Genomic DNA, 18,044 nt, shown 5'->3' on the forward strand with positions numbered 1-18,044 from the left:
CTTATCCACGCATTCTCTCTATGCAAATGAGCAGCTACTGCTTCCTTTGTTAAGCGAGGTTTGTACAGTGTGCTCCTCTTCCTTTATCAATCCTACCGCCAAGCCCGCGGAAATGAAAAGCAATGCAAATATGCCTGGCTTTTAGGAGTCGGCAGATAAAGCAGGGAGACCTTCAAACTGCAACGCTTCATCCGCTTCAGTTTAGCCTTGACCGAGGCATGCAAATTATACCTGAGACGTTGGGAGAGTGACGCCGCGAGCTGCACAGGCGCAAAGCTGGGGCTAGAGATAGGCAAATCTCTCCTGGAGCAGGGTTAATTGGCAGAAAATATCTATAGAAAGGTTTAAAAAAGGGGGGTTGTGAAGTCCCACCAGAAAAAAGCACACATATTTATGCCCTACACTGTTTGAGCCCTGACAGCGGAACGCTTGCGCAGCGTTTCGGGGCCCCTCATTTTGTCATTCTGCTTCCGGGCATGGATGTTGCTCTATTGCTGACCCACGTACAGGGAGCGATGGAGCACTGCTTCATCAGATCAGCATTACCTTCTCCGTTCTTGCTGGAGCCTCGTGGACCCTTTCGGGAGCTTCCTGTGGTGGTGCGATCCTCATTGTGTTGCCGGATGCTTGTTTGTGCACTGGGCGCTCCCACGACAACGTCTATGAGCCAAAAAGTTCGGGTAAATGAGAGCTCGCGGCAAAACTGAAAAGAGTACAAGTAAACAAGGCCTAGATTGCACACATCCACAGAGAATGAGGAGGCATGCTAATGGCAGAGCACGCATTCTTTTCTGATTCCTGTTTTTACTGTTAGTTTATCTAATTAAATCATTGCACAATGGGGGAAGACGTCATCTTAATTAAAAAAAAAAAACTTGTATGTATTTATATAACATTATATCAGATGCAACCTTGGCTCATTTGCATGAAGTTACAGTTTTTTTGAAAGCCTCAGCTGGCTGCGATCAGGTTATCCATGTACCGTAATTATCTAAATGTTCCTATATGCACCTGAACCTCCACTCGTTTAGCCCGTCGTTTAGGGTTTATTTAAGCATTGACCTTTCATGTTAATTTCCTGTAGGCTAGTGTCGAGGATCACTTCAGAGGATGTACAGCCCCATTGCCCCCGACCTTCTGCCCCTTTATAAGACATTAGTCAGCACCAAAGGGGGGCTTCGCGTGGCCTGACTGCTCCAAGTGTAGTCAGGAGGAAGCGCCTATTAATATTACTAAGAGTTCAAAGGCCAACAGCGTACGTCGACCTGATGATCGGTCACGAGGAAACGGCACGCCGCTTCATTTCCTACGCTGAAGGCCCGTGGATTTGTATTCCGCGCAGACTGCTCGGGCAACATGTTGAATGAGAGAGGGATAAGGAAACACAGCAAGGGAGCTGAGACAGAGATGAAGACGGGTGGAGACAGTACGGGGAGGCGGGGCAGGCGATGGGAAATGGTAGGGTTTCCCCCAGCGTGTCTTCACCTGCAGTTTGAGCACACTCGTAACAATCCTGCCTGTCTCCCTGAAGTGCAGTGTGCCAGCGACGACATAAGCCGCTGGCACTCCACCTCGGATGGAGGTGAAGAGGCACAAAGGATGTGACAAAACAAGCCTCAGTGGTGATCATTTAACAAAGAACTTTTACTGCACTTGTAGAAACTGCAATTTGCCTCCAACTGACAAAAACTGTGAATCTGAGAAAATTTAAGCTTCAATATTTTTTTCTCTAGCTGGCTATTTTTTTAACAAGTGAGCGAGTTTCTAATCAATGTGTTTCTGTATTTGGTGCATTAAAGCCTCTATTGAAATCGATTCTGTCTTTTTTGTCTGTGCTTTAAGCCAGTAGTGCTCTCAGGAAGCAATAAGAAACAAATAAATTTGACAATGCGTCCTGTGTCGTGGCCTCTGGAGGGTTATGTATTGAAGGGAAGCCACAGAGCGCTAAATTAACGGGACATTACATCAGATTTTGTTCCCGAACTTTGATTTTTACTCAACAGAAAGATTTATTTTATTTTATTTGACGCTCTGGCGTCCCGCACATGTTGCGAGGTAAGCTTGTTGCAATTTAAATGACACCAAAAAACCCAAACCGATATGATCAGAGACAGGATTATCTGCAGCTGAGTCCCAGAGAAGCAAAAAATGAGTAGCGTCATTACCATAACGACATGGCTCTCAAACTCAAGCTACTGCACCCTCGTTGTTACTGATCAGACGTCATGTACAAACAAATCACACAAATCTAACTCATGTTTCAAGTTTTTAATTTAGTAAATGCTTGTTAGATGGTGTACAGACATTTAACATTAAAGTACCAAAAAGAAACAAGCACAGATTTTCCTTTGACAGGTTGAGCTGTAATACTTTTGCTGCACGTGTAATCCTGGTTTACTTCCAACCTACGTTTTGCCACTTCGGCCATCATTTCTATCAGCCATAGAAGTAATTTACTCACTAAACTAACGAAGACCTGGGAACAACGTAACATTGCAACAAACCCAAAAACTCTAAGGGGTAGAAGGTGAATCCATCCGTTATGTTGGTAATAATTCTTCATGTCTGTGGACTGTGACGGATGCTTACTACAAACTCTTACCGTCACCATGCCTCTTTCAAGTGATGTCACCAGATCTCAGCATTAAACTACTGGAGCAAATGTTATTATAACTGATAGAAACGATGAAACGCCACAGCTTCATTAACTGTGCCGTACACAGTCTAAAACATGAACAGAGTTGCAGTCCTCTTTACGAAATGGAATATAGGTTTAATTAGTACAGTAAGAGTTCTGGTTAGTAGTACAGTACGTTCATTATTGAGTATTAATATTCAGTGCATGGATAATACCTGTAGGCATTTACTGTAAGCAAATGAAATGCACGAGATGCTGTCTGTCAAGGGCAACATCTGAGCCTGAAGCGGATGAGCCAGTGAAACAGTTCGACAACCGCATGGCAGTACGCGAGGAATACACACATCCTCTGGGACAAATATATTTAAAAAAAACCCCGGCAGGCAAATCATAACGGCTCACGCCACATAACTGCGGCGTCTCCACGTTTGACTGCAGTCATATTTTCCACCCGCCTCTCCACCAGCAACTGTCCAACAAAAGCCAAAAATAGTCTTAAAAGGGATGAATGGACAGCATCCGTGGCGACCGCCGAGTGGTGTTCGCCAGCGGCGCTGAATCTCTGTGAACTGTACATTTCTGATATGATACTGAGATTTCTGTTTAGATGACAGCGTCCAAGGACAGTTTACAACATCTTATTTTTATTAGATTTTTCTGAAGGATGCCGGCTGACAGGTTATAGTGCTGTTTGAATTTCCGGAAACGTTAAACAAGAACTTTATGCTTCCGTTGATGGGGACAATTATATGTACATTAATTAGCTGTGCTGAAAATCCGCTAAGCTTTATTCAGCCCCTGGCCTCGACCTACTGTGCACACACGCTGTGGCTGTAAAAAGTGGGAAACATAAAGCATGTACTTCATAATTTAGTTTGATAGCAAGGCGCTACAACTTGGAATTAAGACCTTCAGATGGAAAACATTTAGAATATTACACAGAGTACCACAGAGTGCTTCTTATACCACATTTGAGTCACAGTCAACATATTGTACGTAGCTGAAAGGCAATGAATTTTATACAAGGGTTTTATAAGACTATCAGGTTATGGACAGGCCTTTCAGCTGAACTCGAGACATGATAACAGCAGAAAAATAGAGAAGTGAGGCTTCTACCCAACAGGGATGACAAGTGGTTTACGGGCGTCCTCATAACCTGGTCAAGACATATCAGTGCTGGCCTTAAACTCCAACATACTTATCAAATACTAGCACTGAAGCAGAAGGAAAACCCGTTCTGGCAGGATTAGATTTCCATGATCAAAGTCCTGGCAGACATTACACACACATCACCACCATGTGTTAATTGTAATACAGACTTTTGCTACGTATTGTAAAACAACACCTTAAATATGAATCACCTTCTAATTGAAAATTAACGGCCCTGTAAACACGCTCACCGGTGTCTCTCAGGTACGCTGCCTCTGTAGCCGACAGCGGTTTAGATGGCTGCAGCACTTCTGTGTCGTCATTCATTTGAGTCGAGCTTTTGATGTGTGACTGGGGTTTCCAGCTAAAGTGAGTCCGGTACTAATAAGCTGGTGAGCACATTTGTTGTATCTGGCTGATAGATGCCAATGAATAATGAAACAGATATCTGGCATTTACAGTACTTGGGAGATAATACTCGGACGTTTGGCGACAAGAGGTTACATTTTCAGCAAATAAATCTATAATTATTACAGTAATATTAGAGTGCAAATGTAATTCTGAGTAATAACATCTTTTTTTTTTTTTTTTTTTTTTTTGCAGCCAGTCTATTCTAACATGACCCTGCCTCACAAAGGCATGGTAAGCTACTGGAAGCAACTCATTTTCCGTAACCATAAATCAACAGCTGCAACAACACAGGATAAAATTCATTTCTTTCCTTTTTTTTTTTTTTTTTTTTTTTTAAGAGGACGCAGATTCAATTTTTGAGACACGATAGAAGGTATCGTACATTCACATTGTATGGGATGAGGGAAAGACAGGCAAAGCTAATAAAGTGATGCTAATGTGCTTCATGATGTGACGGTAGTCCCTCAGCTTTCAGCTCTAAACAGATGGGATCTCTCCCACAGGATCAGATAAAAGACGTCTATTTGTAACTCTGCGGAGCATGGCAGATTCAACAAAGGCTGCCTCTCAAAGGTGTTCTCATCCATGGGCGCTCGCGCAGGAGTCCTTCGCACAAAATAAATGTGTCGGAGCACGAGCAGCAATGATGAGGTTAAATCGAGCCATATCAATCCTAACTAAGGCAGGAAGGGGAAGAGGATCCAAACTATCAGATGGAACTAATCTGTGGTGGCCTCTGCCTCTCCTGGGATGACGATGATGACGTGCAGTCCTGAAAATTTAAAGCATCCTATGTGCTGACAGCGCCTCTATCAGTATGTCTTAGCTAACTTATTCCACAGGCTAAATCATAGGACGTCAAGCTCCGTAAAGTGGCAACACCTTCTCATCAAACATTCAAATCCGTAGAGTTTATGGAGCAGGTGACTCAAGGCTAAGCTGGGTAGACATCTATGAATACATGAGTACATTTTCCATATCACACTGTCAGTGGGAGCTGCCATACCATAAGAGTATTCTCTGAACCATCCCCACTTGTCCTAGTACCAGCTGCTGTTCCTCTTTCCTTCAGTCTGCGGAAGCCCTTCCCTCCAGAGATAACTGCAGCAGAGATCACCCTGTCCCTGCGTCCCCCGTCCCTCTCACAAGGCCGGCCCCGGACCCACATTTCTGGGTCATCACTGAGCTCATAGATGGATCCGTCTTCCACGCTGTGCTCCAAAGACTCCAGGGAGGAGTCTGACGCCTCGTCGCCCAGTGCCGTTAACGGGCGTCCAGGTAGTCCGGATGTGGACCGCAGCCTGTACTGCAGGAGAACTCCACGTCCTTTGCCTCTGCCCTCTCCCTGGTAGGAGCTGGACTGTTGCAGGGATTCCTGAGAGGAGGTGTCGCTGCGGTCCTCGCCACCGCAGGCAGAGTCCGGGCCATCCCCGAAAGAATCCCTCTTCAGAAGCTCAGGTGACAGAGTGCTGGTGGTGGCGACCAGGAAGTCCACGGGCCCACAGTGGGCATTTAGAGAGACCATTCCCTTTCCTGTAACCAGCAGGAAGACAGACTATTGTGAGACAAAAGATAAGGCTCATATACAGAGCTAAGGTCAAGTCACTGCCAGTCACAAGCCTTAAATAAGAATTATTATGCAAAACACAATTTGAATAGTGTGAAGTGATATGACTTGAACCCAGCAGCGTATCATAGGTCATTAACACTAAACTACAATTATTTATCCTAAAACTGTAACAATAATAACACCAGCTATAGTTTGTGGGGTGTTTACATATTATTTAACAACCTATCCTGGAATAACATCACCGTGAAGTAAGGGCTGCACAAGTGGTAAACTAACGACCTCATTCGCTTGGCTTCAATAAACAAAACACTTCCCGGCGGTTTTTAAATTATCCGGCATGAATATATATACAATATGATTTGTGTCTTGCCTGCCTGGTAATATTTGCACTGAGCAACAAGAAAAATGTGCAGTGTGACCTCATTAATGGGCAGTGCAGAGCCATTTTCTATTTAAAAAGAAAAGAAAATCTCCTCCTCGTTTTTAACCTCTCAAGAGGCTGGACAATCACCGTCATCCGCTCCCCTCTGATCCATACCTGTTATTTTGGGGATGCCCTCCAGTTTGGGAACTGGAAGGGTGATAATCAAGCCTTGGGCTGTGCCCACCCACAGCAGCCCCTGGCAAATTAGAAGACTTGTGACTCGCATGCTCCTTTGACCTGCAATATAGACAACATAGACAGAAAATTGAGTTTTCTTTTCCACCTTTTGTTACAGAATAACACAGCTCAAACCTACAGCAGTTTATGGGGCATTTTGGAAAAAAATAAAATGGTTACAAAACTCCCCTGGCGACAAATTAATCCAACTTCTACAGCCTGAATGGTCTCTATTTAAAAGAGTGAATTATAAACGTTCACTTATTTTATTAATACCAGAAACACTGAGTCCTAGATGAAAAGTAAAAAAGCAAACACTTTTATTGTGGGTTATCAGTGTAGCTTTAGGTGAGGTTTAAGTTCTGTTCTCAGTCTGTATTTGACAAGCTTAACACGTGCACAGCACAGCCACATTGGGCTCTAGGTTACATAAGATTATGAAAAGTTGGATCTGTCTGTTTGCACTTGACCCAGTTGAAAGAAAACTCTTGCAGAATTACAACATGGGAAACAAGACTCTGTGAACCATTACACCTTTTTTTCAGTGATCTGAGTGCTTGTGAAGTACTGAGTTTTCACCTGTTACTGCACATAACACAGCTGAAATGCAGGGAAATGCACTTTTATTGGTAAACTGACGGACATAAGACAGCATAAATACAGAAATCATGGCCCCATGTGGCCATGGTTCAGTCTGTTCGGTTGATTTGATCAGACCTCTTCTCAGTCCTGTGTGGGCATGTACAGTCAGTGCTTGACTGGCATCTTCCTGATCTTTCTGTTGCTTTTATTGATTTTTTTATAGAAAAACAGCACAAGACCATATGATTCATCAGAGTTTAGTGTCAACAAACATTCAACAAATCAGACATCATCATGAAAACAGGCCTAATCCTGCAGAACAAGTAAAAACTATGAAGGATGTATTTAATCCCTGTACACATATAAAGCAACTTCCTCACTGCCCATGGCTTTGTAGCTGACAGTTGGCCACAAGCCGACATCCCAGGCTGTGGTTGCCAAGGTAACCCTCCTGTACATTTCCTGTCCCAAATTTGTGAAAGTAGAAGAAGCAGCTTATGTGCAGCTACTACTAATAAACGCATAAAAATCGCTGGGAGTACAGGAGACTTCAGGAGACTCTACTATTTTGTTGACGTGCTGCAGAACTATATCAACCTGTCGTATTACTCACCCCCATTGGTTGTCACCTCCATGTTTAAACTGGTTCAACTTGGTGCCCCCACACTTCAGGCCACCAAAGATATATATATATATATATATATATATCTTTTATTTTTTATTTTTTTTGACTACCATTGCTACAACTCCATGGTCACTTGTCGCCACATCGCTGCTAGGATCTTTGTGTGTGTGTACGCACCTTTATTTGGTTTAGGCTGAACCCTATGTAACAGCTTGATGAAACATCCCCAGCAGGATGCAGCCTGACACAGGCACACACAAAAACGCTTTAGGAACAACTTAAAAAACATGAAGAACAGCACAAGGTGTTGACCTGGCCTCCAAATTCACTAGATCCCAAACTGATCAAGTATCTGTGGGATGCACTGGAACAAGCCTGATCCACAGAGGCCCCTCTCCTCAACCCATGGGACCCAAAGGCCCCCACTAACAACATTCTGTTGCCAGACACCACAAGACACCCTCAGAAGACCCATGTCCATCCTCTGATGAGTCACAACTGTTTTGGAGGCACAAGGGAGACCCGCATAATATTAGGAAGGTGGTCATAATGCTATGCCTGATCAGTGTCTAAAGTTGTTTATTATGATATGAAAGCTATCAAAGTATTCATTTCCATACTATGAGCTTTTCATTCTGTGTAGTAGAACAGCCAATAATTCTCTCTTCTCTCATACCTAGCATCAACCTTGGCTACTTCTCACAGGTCATTTTGTGTTTTTTGTTCTCAAGAGAGCTGAATCTGATACCACACATACACACACATACAGACTTGTAAGGCTTTGTAATCTCCGTGCATTCCTTAAGCCTTAACCTCATCCTTGACAACACAACTCAGAGCTTCAACCTTCAGTGAAAAAACCTTAACCCTAAAACCAAGCCTTAACCCACAAACAAACACACACACAGAGCTATTTTTATTATATTTTGTGAATATCTTGGCTCGGTGTACAGATATTTTTTGCAAGATCTGGCTGTTACATTACTCTAAAACAGATTTGAAACTAAAGTGTAAAGGAGACTAAAAGTGGGCAAACTGGCAGAGACAAACATTATTTTGTTATTTTATGTACTTTGTCGTTCTCTATTAGTGTTTGGTAGCAATTCCAAGGAGATAACAGTAGCAGTAGGGTAAAAGGTAAAGGACAAAGTCTTATGCCTGACACACAAACAGCTTTAGAGTTTTGTGTTTCAGTAATGTCTTGATAGTTTTGCATATACTTCTTTGTCAGTTTGTTTATTCTCATCTGTAGCTAATGTTGTTTCAGTTACTGATGTAGAGGTTCTGCGATAATTTGACAACTAATCGAGGTGGATTTTCTTTTCCTTTGTGTCGATAATCCTCGGGATGAGATTAATCAAGGAATTTCTTTGGATAACTTTTTAAATTCTGTTTCGATACAAGAGCCCACATATTTTCTCTGCAGTGAAGACTTCCACTGCAGAGCTGTTCTGTAGCGCCGCATTAGTGACGGTAAAGGATAATTGCACTCTCCTATTATACATGCACAGCCTTTGTTTTCAGCCAACAAAGGAGTAAAAAAGCATTGTTTGCTGCGGATTTATTTTTGCATTCCTTCTGTGGTCCCACAGCTTTTGGCTCCCACTGTGGCCTAGTTATCTATAGAACCATTTACCATAATATCCATGGCAACCATAATTGAATTACACCAACACTCATTTGAACACCACTACGAGAATGCTCATTTACATGTGTAGCTGTATTTACATGTTTGTTCTGTGTCATGCTCAGATTACGATGATTTGCATGAGTGGCTCAACGGTGTCATTAATTAATTCATTTCACTGTGCGGAAATGAATCATCCAGGAAGCTGACGGCTGTGTGCACAAGAGGAAGGAGAGGCAGAGCATTGGAGCACATTCAGCAGAGAGCAGAAGCCTTCAGGCGGAGTCCTCAGAGGGTCACAGCAGCAAGTTAGGCGCTGACAAAAATGCCCTTTATCTTAAAACTGTCTGCCACCTGCTTACATCGCCTGAGAGTCTATTTGTACTTTGGTTAGGGAGCTTAAATGAGAAAGTGATGCTTAGTAACACCCACTTTAGGGTTTACCGTGAAATCTTAAGTTAAGTCGGAAAGATGTGGGCATCGGGCATTGCCTTTAGAACAGTAATAAAGGGGTATAATGACAAAGGTACTTCAGATTAAGGAAGGTATAGCTTAACCTCAAGCAATCTTGCACCTCTGATTTTTGCAGCAATGTACACACTCTGCAGTGCGTAGTGGGTTTATCGGGGGAGCTGGTATTTTCCAAAGATATGTATTTCCCTATGATATGTCATAGAGGACTTTATTCTGGAATATTATTTTTCCACCCCAAGGAAGGAACTATTAAAGGCATTAGTGGAGAAGAGATCAGCAGTTTCCTCTGCATTAGAAACTTCTCTGTTGTTTACTGCAACTGGAATTCCCTGTTGAGTACAAATCACATTAAGGGGAGAGGATTAGGGGGTATATCATTACTGTGTCCTAGCATAAGTCAAGGAGAAACCCAGAGAGCAGAGACTCAGTGGTGGAGAAAACCGGTATTCTGTTTAAACACCAGTATTTCATGCGCAATATCTGTGGTTGTAGAGAGTCGGGGGATACGCTTTTCTCTTATGAGTTCAGCAAATCACAACTCAAGTCAAAGATCCTCTTCCTTTTGTGGACCCCGAAGACATGAGCCAGGCAACTCTTTTTCTTTTCACCCTGAAACCTCCTTTGGGGCCAAGCCTTGAGGCTGCCACCCTCCCTAAAATCTGCTGCATATTGCAAGGGGGAGCACTGCTGCTGGGTGAAAATGACCTCTGGGTCATGGAATTTCTCCAGACACCGCGGCCATGGGAGTCTGTTAAAGTCGAGCAGAAATTTTTAAAAACTTTTATCTAAAAGAGTCTGCAAGTTTTGTGTCTGGAACGCGCGCCTGTTATTCTTTCTTTATTCAGCTCGCAAGAGAAAACCTTTTTTTTTTTTTTTTCCTTCTGATGAGATGGAGTGCTACCGCGGCTTTGAGTATTGCTCTAAATACATCAATCACAGTCTGGTGTGACTCAGTAAAAAAAGGACAACATTTTCTAAATCCAGATGCATTTATACCACTCCTTTAAGCTCAAAATGATCCTCACATATTAAGCACTCGTGTACTGAATGAGCGGATGGCGCACGTGCCGTAGCCTGAGGAAAGCTGACACCGCGTCGCATCTACTGTAGTTATCGCCAGTGGACAGTTGTAGGCATGCACCACTGCTATCTAAATTTGTTTACCATAGTTCCTGCCTCAGAAAAGGGGAAAACACCCACACTTGCTGATAAATATTTCATCCATCATGAAGGAAGGCACACAGGAAGTAATAGGCTATGTGTGGCATCCTAAACGGACTGCAGTGAAACGGGGGTGAGAGGATTTTAAAGCACAGCGGATGAGATGAAACAGGGAACGAGAGAGACAGAGAGAGAGCGAGAGCGAGATAGAGAGAAGTAGGACAACAAGAAAGCAACATATTAACTCAAAACGAGGATAACAGGGAGGTATACGCAGAGAAGAAAACGAAAAATGGCAAGATACCACAGAGGCGTTGGCGTTTAAAGGAAGGCTACAATATTTCCACGGTAACTCTTCTCTATGTATGAAAATCTTTAAGGCTGCCATTTTACTGCTGTTCAGTGACTTTACTTCTCTTTTATTAATCCCTGTCTTTCACCTCGTAGCTCTATTATGGCTCTGCGAAGGCCTGAGTTGGGTACTTATTCGGGTCAGTCCCGGGAGTGCACGACCCAAGGAGCAACTTGGACAAGACCAGAATACCATCCTGAAGAGGAGAGCAGAGTCTTTTGCACAGTTGGTGCCCTCTTATTGCTCTGTTATTAAAGAACAAAAATGTATCCTGTGCGGAGAAAATGAATTGCTGTTGTACAAATTGGAAACGTCAGACAATACATTTGTCATGAAAAAACAAAACCTATTATATGCGCATAAATGTGTTTCAGCTGGTGCACTGTGCTGCCGGACGGAGGTCACTCCTCGGTATACGGAGGTCAAGACCAAGCGGGGATGTGTGAATTGTGCGCACCTGTGTTCAGAAGCGTTGAGCGCGTTGAGATGTTGATTTCCTGCAGGAGCTCCAGTGTTTCAGTGTGAAAGAGACGAATGGAGGAGCCCTCTGAGAAGGCCATCCACACTCCTCCACCGGCGCATGCCATGTGTGCAACGCTGACCAGTGGGTCTGGGTGGACTTCAAACTTCTGTAATAGTAAGAATATATGTAAATCAGGTGCAATACATACAAAAAAATCAATCATTGGCAAGTGACATGACATTATTTCCACAACAGAAAACCAAGCAGCAGCTGCCATTTCTGGGATGTTATTCTTCGCGGATTTTCAAAATATGATCAGTGTACTCAGTGTTCTGGCTGTTTCCAGTTCAGTCGCCATGTAAGGAGTTAATGACCAAGTGAGAACACTTTTTTTTTTCAGCTCTGACCGTATATAAAGATGGGCAAACCCTCATGAATTCATTCATAGGATTTGGTACCAGCTGTCCCATCTTGGCAGTGCCTGACTCCAACAACCAACGGTCAGTGGTGATGCCCTTAATACAATTTAAAGGTTGTCCGAAAGGAGAAATTAGCAATAGAGATCAAAACATTTTTTGTCAACGCATTTATTTCTCTTGCGAAAATGGCCATTTTAACATAGGGGTCTTTGTCTGTGAAGATTCTCAGTCATCTATAGTTTATCATGGCTGGAACTTGGATGTGTGGTGAAAGGGATTCAAGAAACCTCAAACAAGTCCAGCCGTCTTTGTTTTGGCTGTGCTTTTTAACACAGAGGTCTACTGGGATTGACTCACTTTTGGAGTAACCTCAAGTGGCCTTTAGAGGAACTGCCGTTTTTAGCATTTTAACATTATCCTGAGTTTCATCCCTGGAAGTTGCCTCCCTCCTTTTTTAGTTGGTTTTGCAACAAGTGAGACATTCAACTAAAATCTAATGTAAGTGTAAATGTAAATGTGGTTATTTTTCTCAAAATTTGTCAAGACTATGCCGTGTTAGGTAGTAGAAGTCCCTGGTATCTTCCGCTCGGTTATTGCTATACATTTGCTTTTGTGAAATATAGTCTAACTGTCCCTCCTAATTCTGTAATTTACAGAGTCCCTGACACACGGGGCATGTTTTTGCATCATTCCCCTGGCGTCTATCTTTTTAGGAGCACAATGCAAAAAGTGTTTCAGGCGCACACTCTTAATGAGTAGCTGGAAATAAATGCAACGAGCCTTATCATGGCAGCACATGCAGCCCCTGCGGTCTAAGGCGTGACAAGGGGTTGGTTTGGGCATCATCTTGGAACTTATATCACTGTCATTGCACAAGTTGCATGAAGCTGGGCAATTAGTCAGTGAGAGCGGCTGAGTGAGGATGAGAATGCGCCGCCCACCCCAGCCCGAGTGCACCGGCAGACAGGGATTACCACCTGTTTGTGCGCCCTTGCTAGTGGGTCCTTCTTTGTTTGAAATTAGGGAAAAGGGGAGAAAAAGCCTTTGATGTGTTTTCTCTTTTAATTGACTCCTCAGCAGTGTGTGCCTGTTCTGCCTGGGAAACGCCACGCAATGCATCTCTTCCCTTTTCAAGTGCAGCCATCAAAACATTTGATAATTATAATGAAAAGGCAAATTTCACCTTCAATAACCCACTGCAATTCAGTCAGTCGACAAGTTTGCGCAGGGAAATCGCAGGGCGATTGTACTGTATATGTTGCATAATTATCGCATTAATCATTATTAAGCATGGTGGCTCTAAAAGGGACTTCCAGCTAATCAATGGCGGACATGCTGTAGTGGGTAAACGCCATCTTGCTTACCATATGTTTGAAACCACCTGGAAGGCATTCTGGGAAACCAAGTGCAATAGAACACAATATGCTTGTTTTACTGAGATATAAACGAGTCTCAAAATGTACCTGAAAGTGTTTTGAAATGACTGATTTAACATTTGTAGTCTTCAGTCAATTTTGCCAAATAGCATTCCATATTTCACCACAGGTATAGAGCAAACAGATGTTGTGCAGTGTCAAATACAGGATAAATAGAAGCCACAAGTTTTGCCCTCAACCATCCACCTGGTATTAGTCTGCTGAATCCAGCATTGCTTACAGAGATGAGGTAGTCAGTGAAGCCTGACAGTAGTAATGTGCCCTCTCCACTCAACTCAGCAGTGTCACACTAACAGCAACATCCCTCCTATAGTCCTTTCGCCAGCGGTGGGAAATAACAGCAGAGCTGAAGCCACAAACACTACAGCTGGTCTGAACAGCTCATTAGTCCTTCATTACGCCAGGTGACAAGGTGTCTTTGTCCTTTGCCGAGTGCTAAGTCCACATCTCCGCTCTGAGGGCGAAGGAGTCGAGTGGACATGTGAGTGATAGGTGAAAGCAGGAAGAGTAAGAAATGGTAATGGGAAGAGGAAAGAACAAGGCCTGCCAGTCAGTACTGATCAAAGCCTGTATGTCCATGCACGTCCCACTTTGTTAAGGTCTGTTTATATGCGAGCGACGCAGCCCTCTGCAGAGCGTTGATGTATGTGGGGGCTCTCTGATAACGCAGAGATACAGAAAGCAACTGAAGTCCCGACACAAATGTTGGCATGTTTTAACAAAATAACAATTGTGTAAAAATCACAAAGAACAAAGAACTGCATTATTGTCAAATTCAAATCAGCCCCTACTGTGTGACTATATTGAAAACAAAATGTCTCTTGATTGGTTGAGATTTTCTTCATTTTCCCCTCCAATTAAGTTGTTTCAAATTCCCTTTGTATTCCTTGATTCCTGCTGCTCTTTTAGTTGGTGTGATGGGTTTATAATTTTTGTAATTTTACTGACAGGCTCAGGTTTTTGTTGGGAGTGATTAAAACGCAGGGAAAAAGCGGTACGTTTTGGTTGTAAACTGGGTCCTCTGGTGATGAGGACACCTCAAATCAAAAAGAACAAACAAAACAACCCAAAACAATAGGGAGAAAAAGCTAGTGGTCACACATTTTAGGACAAAGGGGATTTTTTTGTTGCAGCAGTACCTGGGCTGGGCCCTGAGACTGAATGACTCACTTCACCCATAGACCCATGTAATAAAGATGGACTAATCCACTGAGGCGACAATTTTTGAAGAGCGCTTTTGAAGGTAAATATGAGGGGGCTCCCTGGCAGGGCCTGACACCGTCTAACTCTCAGCTAATAAAAAAATGGCCCAAGAGGTGGACCCACCTGTCACTTAAAGTGGCCACTCCTTTAACATTAACATTATCTCCCTTTCCATTCATTAACTGTTTAAAGCTCTGTGGTAATATTAGTCAAAACTGCCAGATGTGTCACTTTGAGGCTTTGTGGGCTTAAATCATGAGAATCTGCATTATAAGACAGATGACATCTTGTGAAAGCTTCTAAACTGTTTCTAAATCAGTTCCTTCACCCACCTTTTGTTGCCCTCTTTCCACACATTCATTTTATTGTTGAGACTTTGTCAGCGCTATAATTTCCATGTACCCCACTGCGGTAGAGTGAATACAATCAAGTGATACAATACAAAGCTGGGAGTCCACACAAATTTGTAAGTGTTATGATGATCCTTTGGGATTCTGTTGCAGGCAATTTCAACACCGTAGGAAGTGTAGTCGTGTTTACTAAAAACAGACTGAAAAGGTTATATTTAAATAACCCTGTGTCATAAAAGCGCCGACTGTGACGGTTTAAAAAGAGACTCATGACGAGCAGCGGGGTACGAGATCAACGCCGTCAAGCGAGAAAGGGAAGAGTGTCCGGGAAAGTCTTAGATAAATGATTCAAAAGTACAGCAGATCTCACAAAGCGGTGAACAGCCATGTGGGAAAACAATGGAAAGAAGTGCGGTGAATATGAGTCTGTGACCCTACAGCCTTGCACCCAAGTCATATCTCTTCCTACAGGTGCCAAATACAGCTTGTCCAGATCCCGGATATACACCGCAACCCCTGTGAAGTCTTCCCTCTTGAGTCCATATTAGTGAGGAAGACAAGGTTAGCAAAGAAGTAACCAGAGCTGACCTGTTAAGCTCTGTGGGAGAGACAGTGAACCAGAACTGTGCCTCTGCTGCGTGGCCAGTCGGCTGATTAAGCTAGCGTCTCAGGAGGACACGGAAAGGAGGTGGAGGAATAAAAGGAGACGTTCCAAGCTCGGCTCACTCCTGATTATGTGGCTCTTGAAGCAGACTCAATAAGCAGCCGTCCTTTTAGTGATTACCCATTTGTCAACTGCTAATCCTAATTTCTTGTGGTTTTTAAGAGGAGAAATGTAAATACATATCAACTTTGTATTCTATATAGTAAATAAATGTCGCTTGTGCATCGCTGCATGTTGTACATCTGCAGCTTTTATATTTGGTAATGAGGACAACAAACACATCTATAATGGCAGATGAAATAAGTGGTGAAATAAAGGTGTTAAAGGTGCGACTGTTTCATTAGAAATGAAAAACTGTGATATGCATCTCCTCGACTGGGAGTCTTTCAATTTGTTTGTTTGATCAAACTCTGCGTCACATTTGTTGAAACTTTTATTTATGCAAGGAAGGTTCACTAATGCCTCAGCTAAAACCCGACCCATTTATACAGCTACACGCACTCGCATCTGGGAGCAATAATTAAATGGTAATGGTTTGCAGTTCGGGATCTGAATATCATATTAGCATGACCCAGAGGAGTTTGTTTTATGTCATTCATTATTACCTACCACAGCCAGGAAAGTCACCCAGCGACACACCTCTAATGACACACAGTACAGAAGAACACCTGGAGGACGCTACACAAAAATGGAAAGCATGACAGAAACAACACCCAGGATGACTTTCTGGAGATAATGGAGAGCCTCCCTGTGTGGTGTGGTAAAATAACTCAGAGTCCAGTGTGGTGTGGTAAAATAAAGCTTGTCTTAGAGGGAGAGCTCCAACATACATTGTGCGAATCTGCATGGGGTCTAATTTGTCCATGCAGCAACTCTGAGCAAGTAAATCTTGACGACTTCACAGATTAGAAAAGCTGACTCTCTGAGGCTGCTACATGAAACTTTCCAGACAAAACATTTCCTTGAATGTTATAAAAAAAACACAGAAGAAATAAATAAGTAATAGCGCTTTTGTTTCACTTATTCCTTTAAGTCTTCAAACCATGACAACAGCGTCTCCAGTTGATCTTGACAAAAGAGATAAGCTCATTCCTTATCCGCCTTTCAAACGAAAACTTCTAAAAATTGCCATTGTGATTGGCGGCTTCCAAGAATTTCATGATGTAATTTCATGACACATCTTGAAACATAAATATAAGATGCTTTCTTTAGCATTTTTGGCTTGAAAACACACCCACACACACACACACACACACACACACACACTGATACCAATAGCAAATTTTCTGTGTAGGCCACTTAGCGTAAGTGTGAACAGGCCATGAACATTTCACCCTGGCTATGTTGACATGCAATATTTAATCTACCTGACTGAAATACCGTTTACATGGACGCTAAATAAAACGATTGGATTAGGTTTATGTGTTTGAACGCCATGCAATGGTTGAGACATGTTAAAAGTGGTTCTGGTGAAAGTTTAACAAAGGAAGACTGAGTTCGTTTCAAACACAAAGATGAACAAGACGGACCGCGACGGACCCACTTTTCAACATTATTCAGGGCTTCGTTCATTCTTTCTTCGAGCAACTCTGACCCTCCCGGAAACTTGTCACTTCACCCTATGTTTACGTCAAACATGGTCTGATGGTATCAAAGCTTTACATGGTTATTAGTAAGCCAGTATATTTCTAGTGATCTTTTACACAACCCTTCCTTTTTAGTTTCCAAGTGGCATTATCAATGGAAGTAAAATTCCTCTGGATGCAATCGGATAGACCTAACACCAATCAGGGCAACAAAGTGTGTCAGGTAGCCATTTTGGTTGATCGCAAAAGTGCCCGATTGTGCTCCTCTGTACCTTCATCATTACAAACCATCCACAATAACAGTCGGTAATCTGTTTGAACAAAAGGGGGGCTAGTCACATTCAGTGCTAACAAATCAAATAATGTATGCATCATACAGACATGGAGCTATGAAAATATTTAGTTTTCTTTCAACTCCATATTTGGTCCCCACCAGCTCTTGAGCTGCTAAATGCTAGACAGTGTTCTTCAGCTAGTCTTCAGCTAGTTTTTTTAGTCAAAATGCAACATCATGTGCAACAGTTAACTGACGTACCTGAGTGGTGAGGTTGGAGGTTTCCATGACTGTTACAGAATTCCCACAGCTTGCCCACACCGAGTCATCTAGCACAAGCAGTGTCCGAACTGGTTCTGAACCCAGGCTGACACATCTGGAGGAGGTAGGGTCCCACAGATCATCTGGGGAGGAGGGGGGAGATGGAAACCCTTAAAAACACAAGCTGCCACCACAGCT

The 18,044-nt window shown here is 42.9% G+C and overlaps 1 protein-coding gene across 1 annotated transcript in view; it reads right to left on the reverse strand.

Moving 5' to 3' along the window:
• Positions 1 to 2,253: 2,253 nt before the first annotated feature.
• The window catches only part of arhgef10la (Rho guanine nucleotide exchange factor (GEF) 10-like a), a 92,484-nt gene continuing 76,693 nt past the window's right edge, over positions 2,254 to 18,044 (reverse strand). The window contains exons 23-26 of the mRNA XM_084542579.1: positions 17,847 to 17,989; positions 11,648 to 11,819; positions 6,307 to 6,429; positions 2,254 to 5,731 (exon numbers count right to left, since the gene is read on the reverse strand). Coding sequence (XP_084398705.1) covers positions 5,178 to 5,731; positions 6,307 to 6,429; positions 11,648 to 11,819; positions 17,847 to 17,989 — 992 coding nt within the window. The 3' untranslated portion in view covers positions 2,254 to 5,177. The remainder of the gene's footprint in view (positions 5,732 to 6,306; positions 6,430 to 11,647; positions 11,820 to 17,846; positions 17,990 to 18,044) is intronic.

This window comes from Chelon labrosus (assembly GCF_963514085.1).
Source record: "Chelon labrosus genome assembly, chromosome: 4".
Taxonomy (NCBI): Eukaryota; Metazoa; Chordata; class Actinopteri; order Mugiliformes; family Mugilidae; genus Chelon; species Chelon labrosus.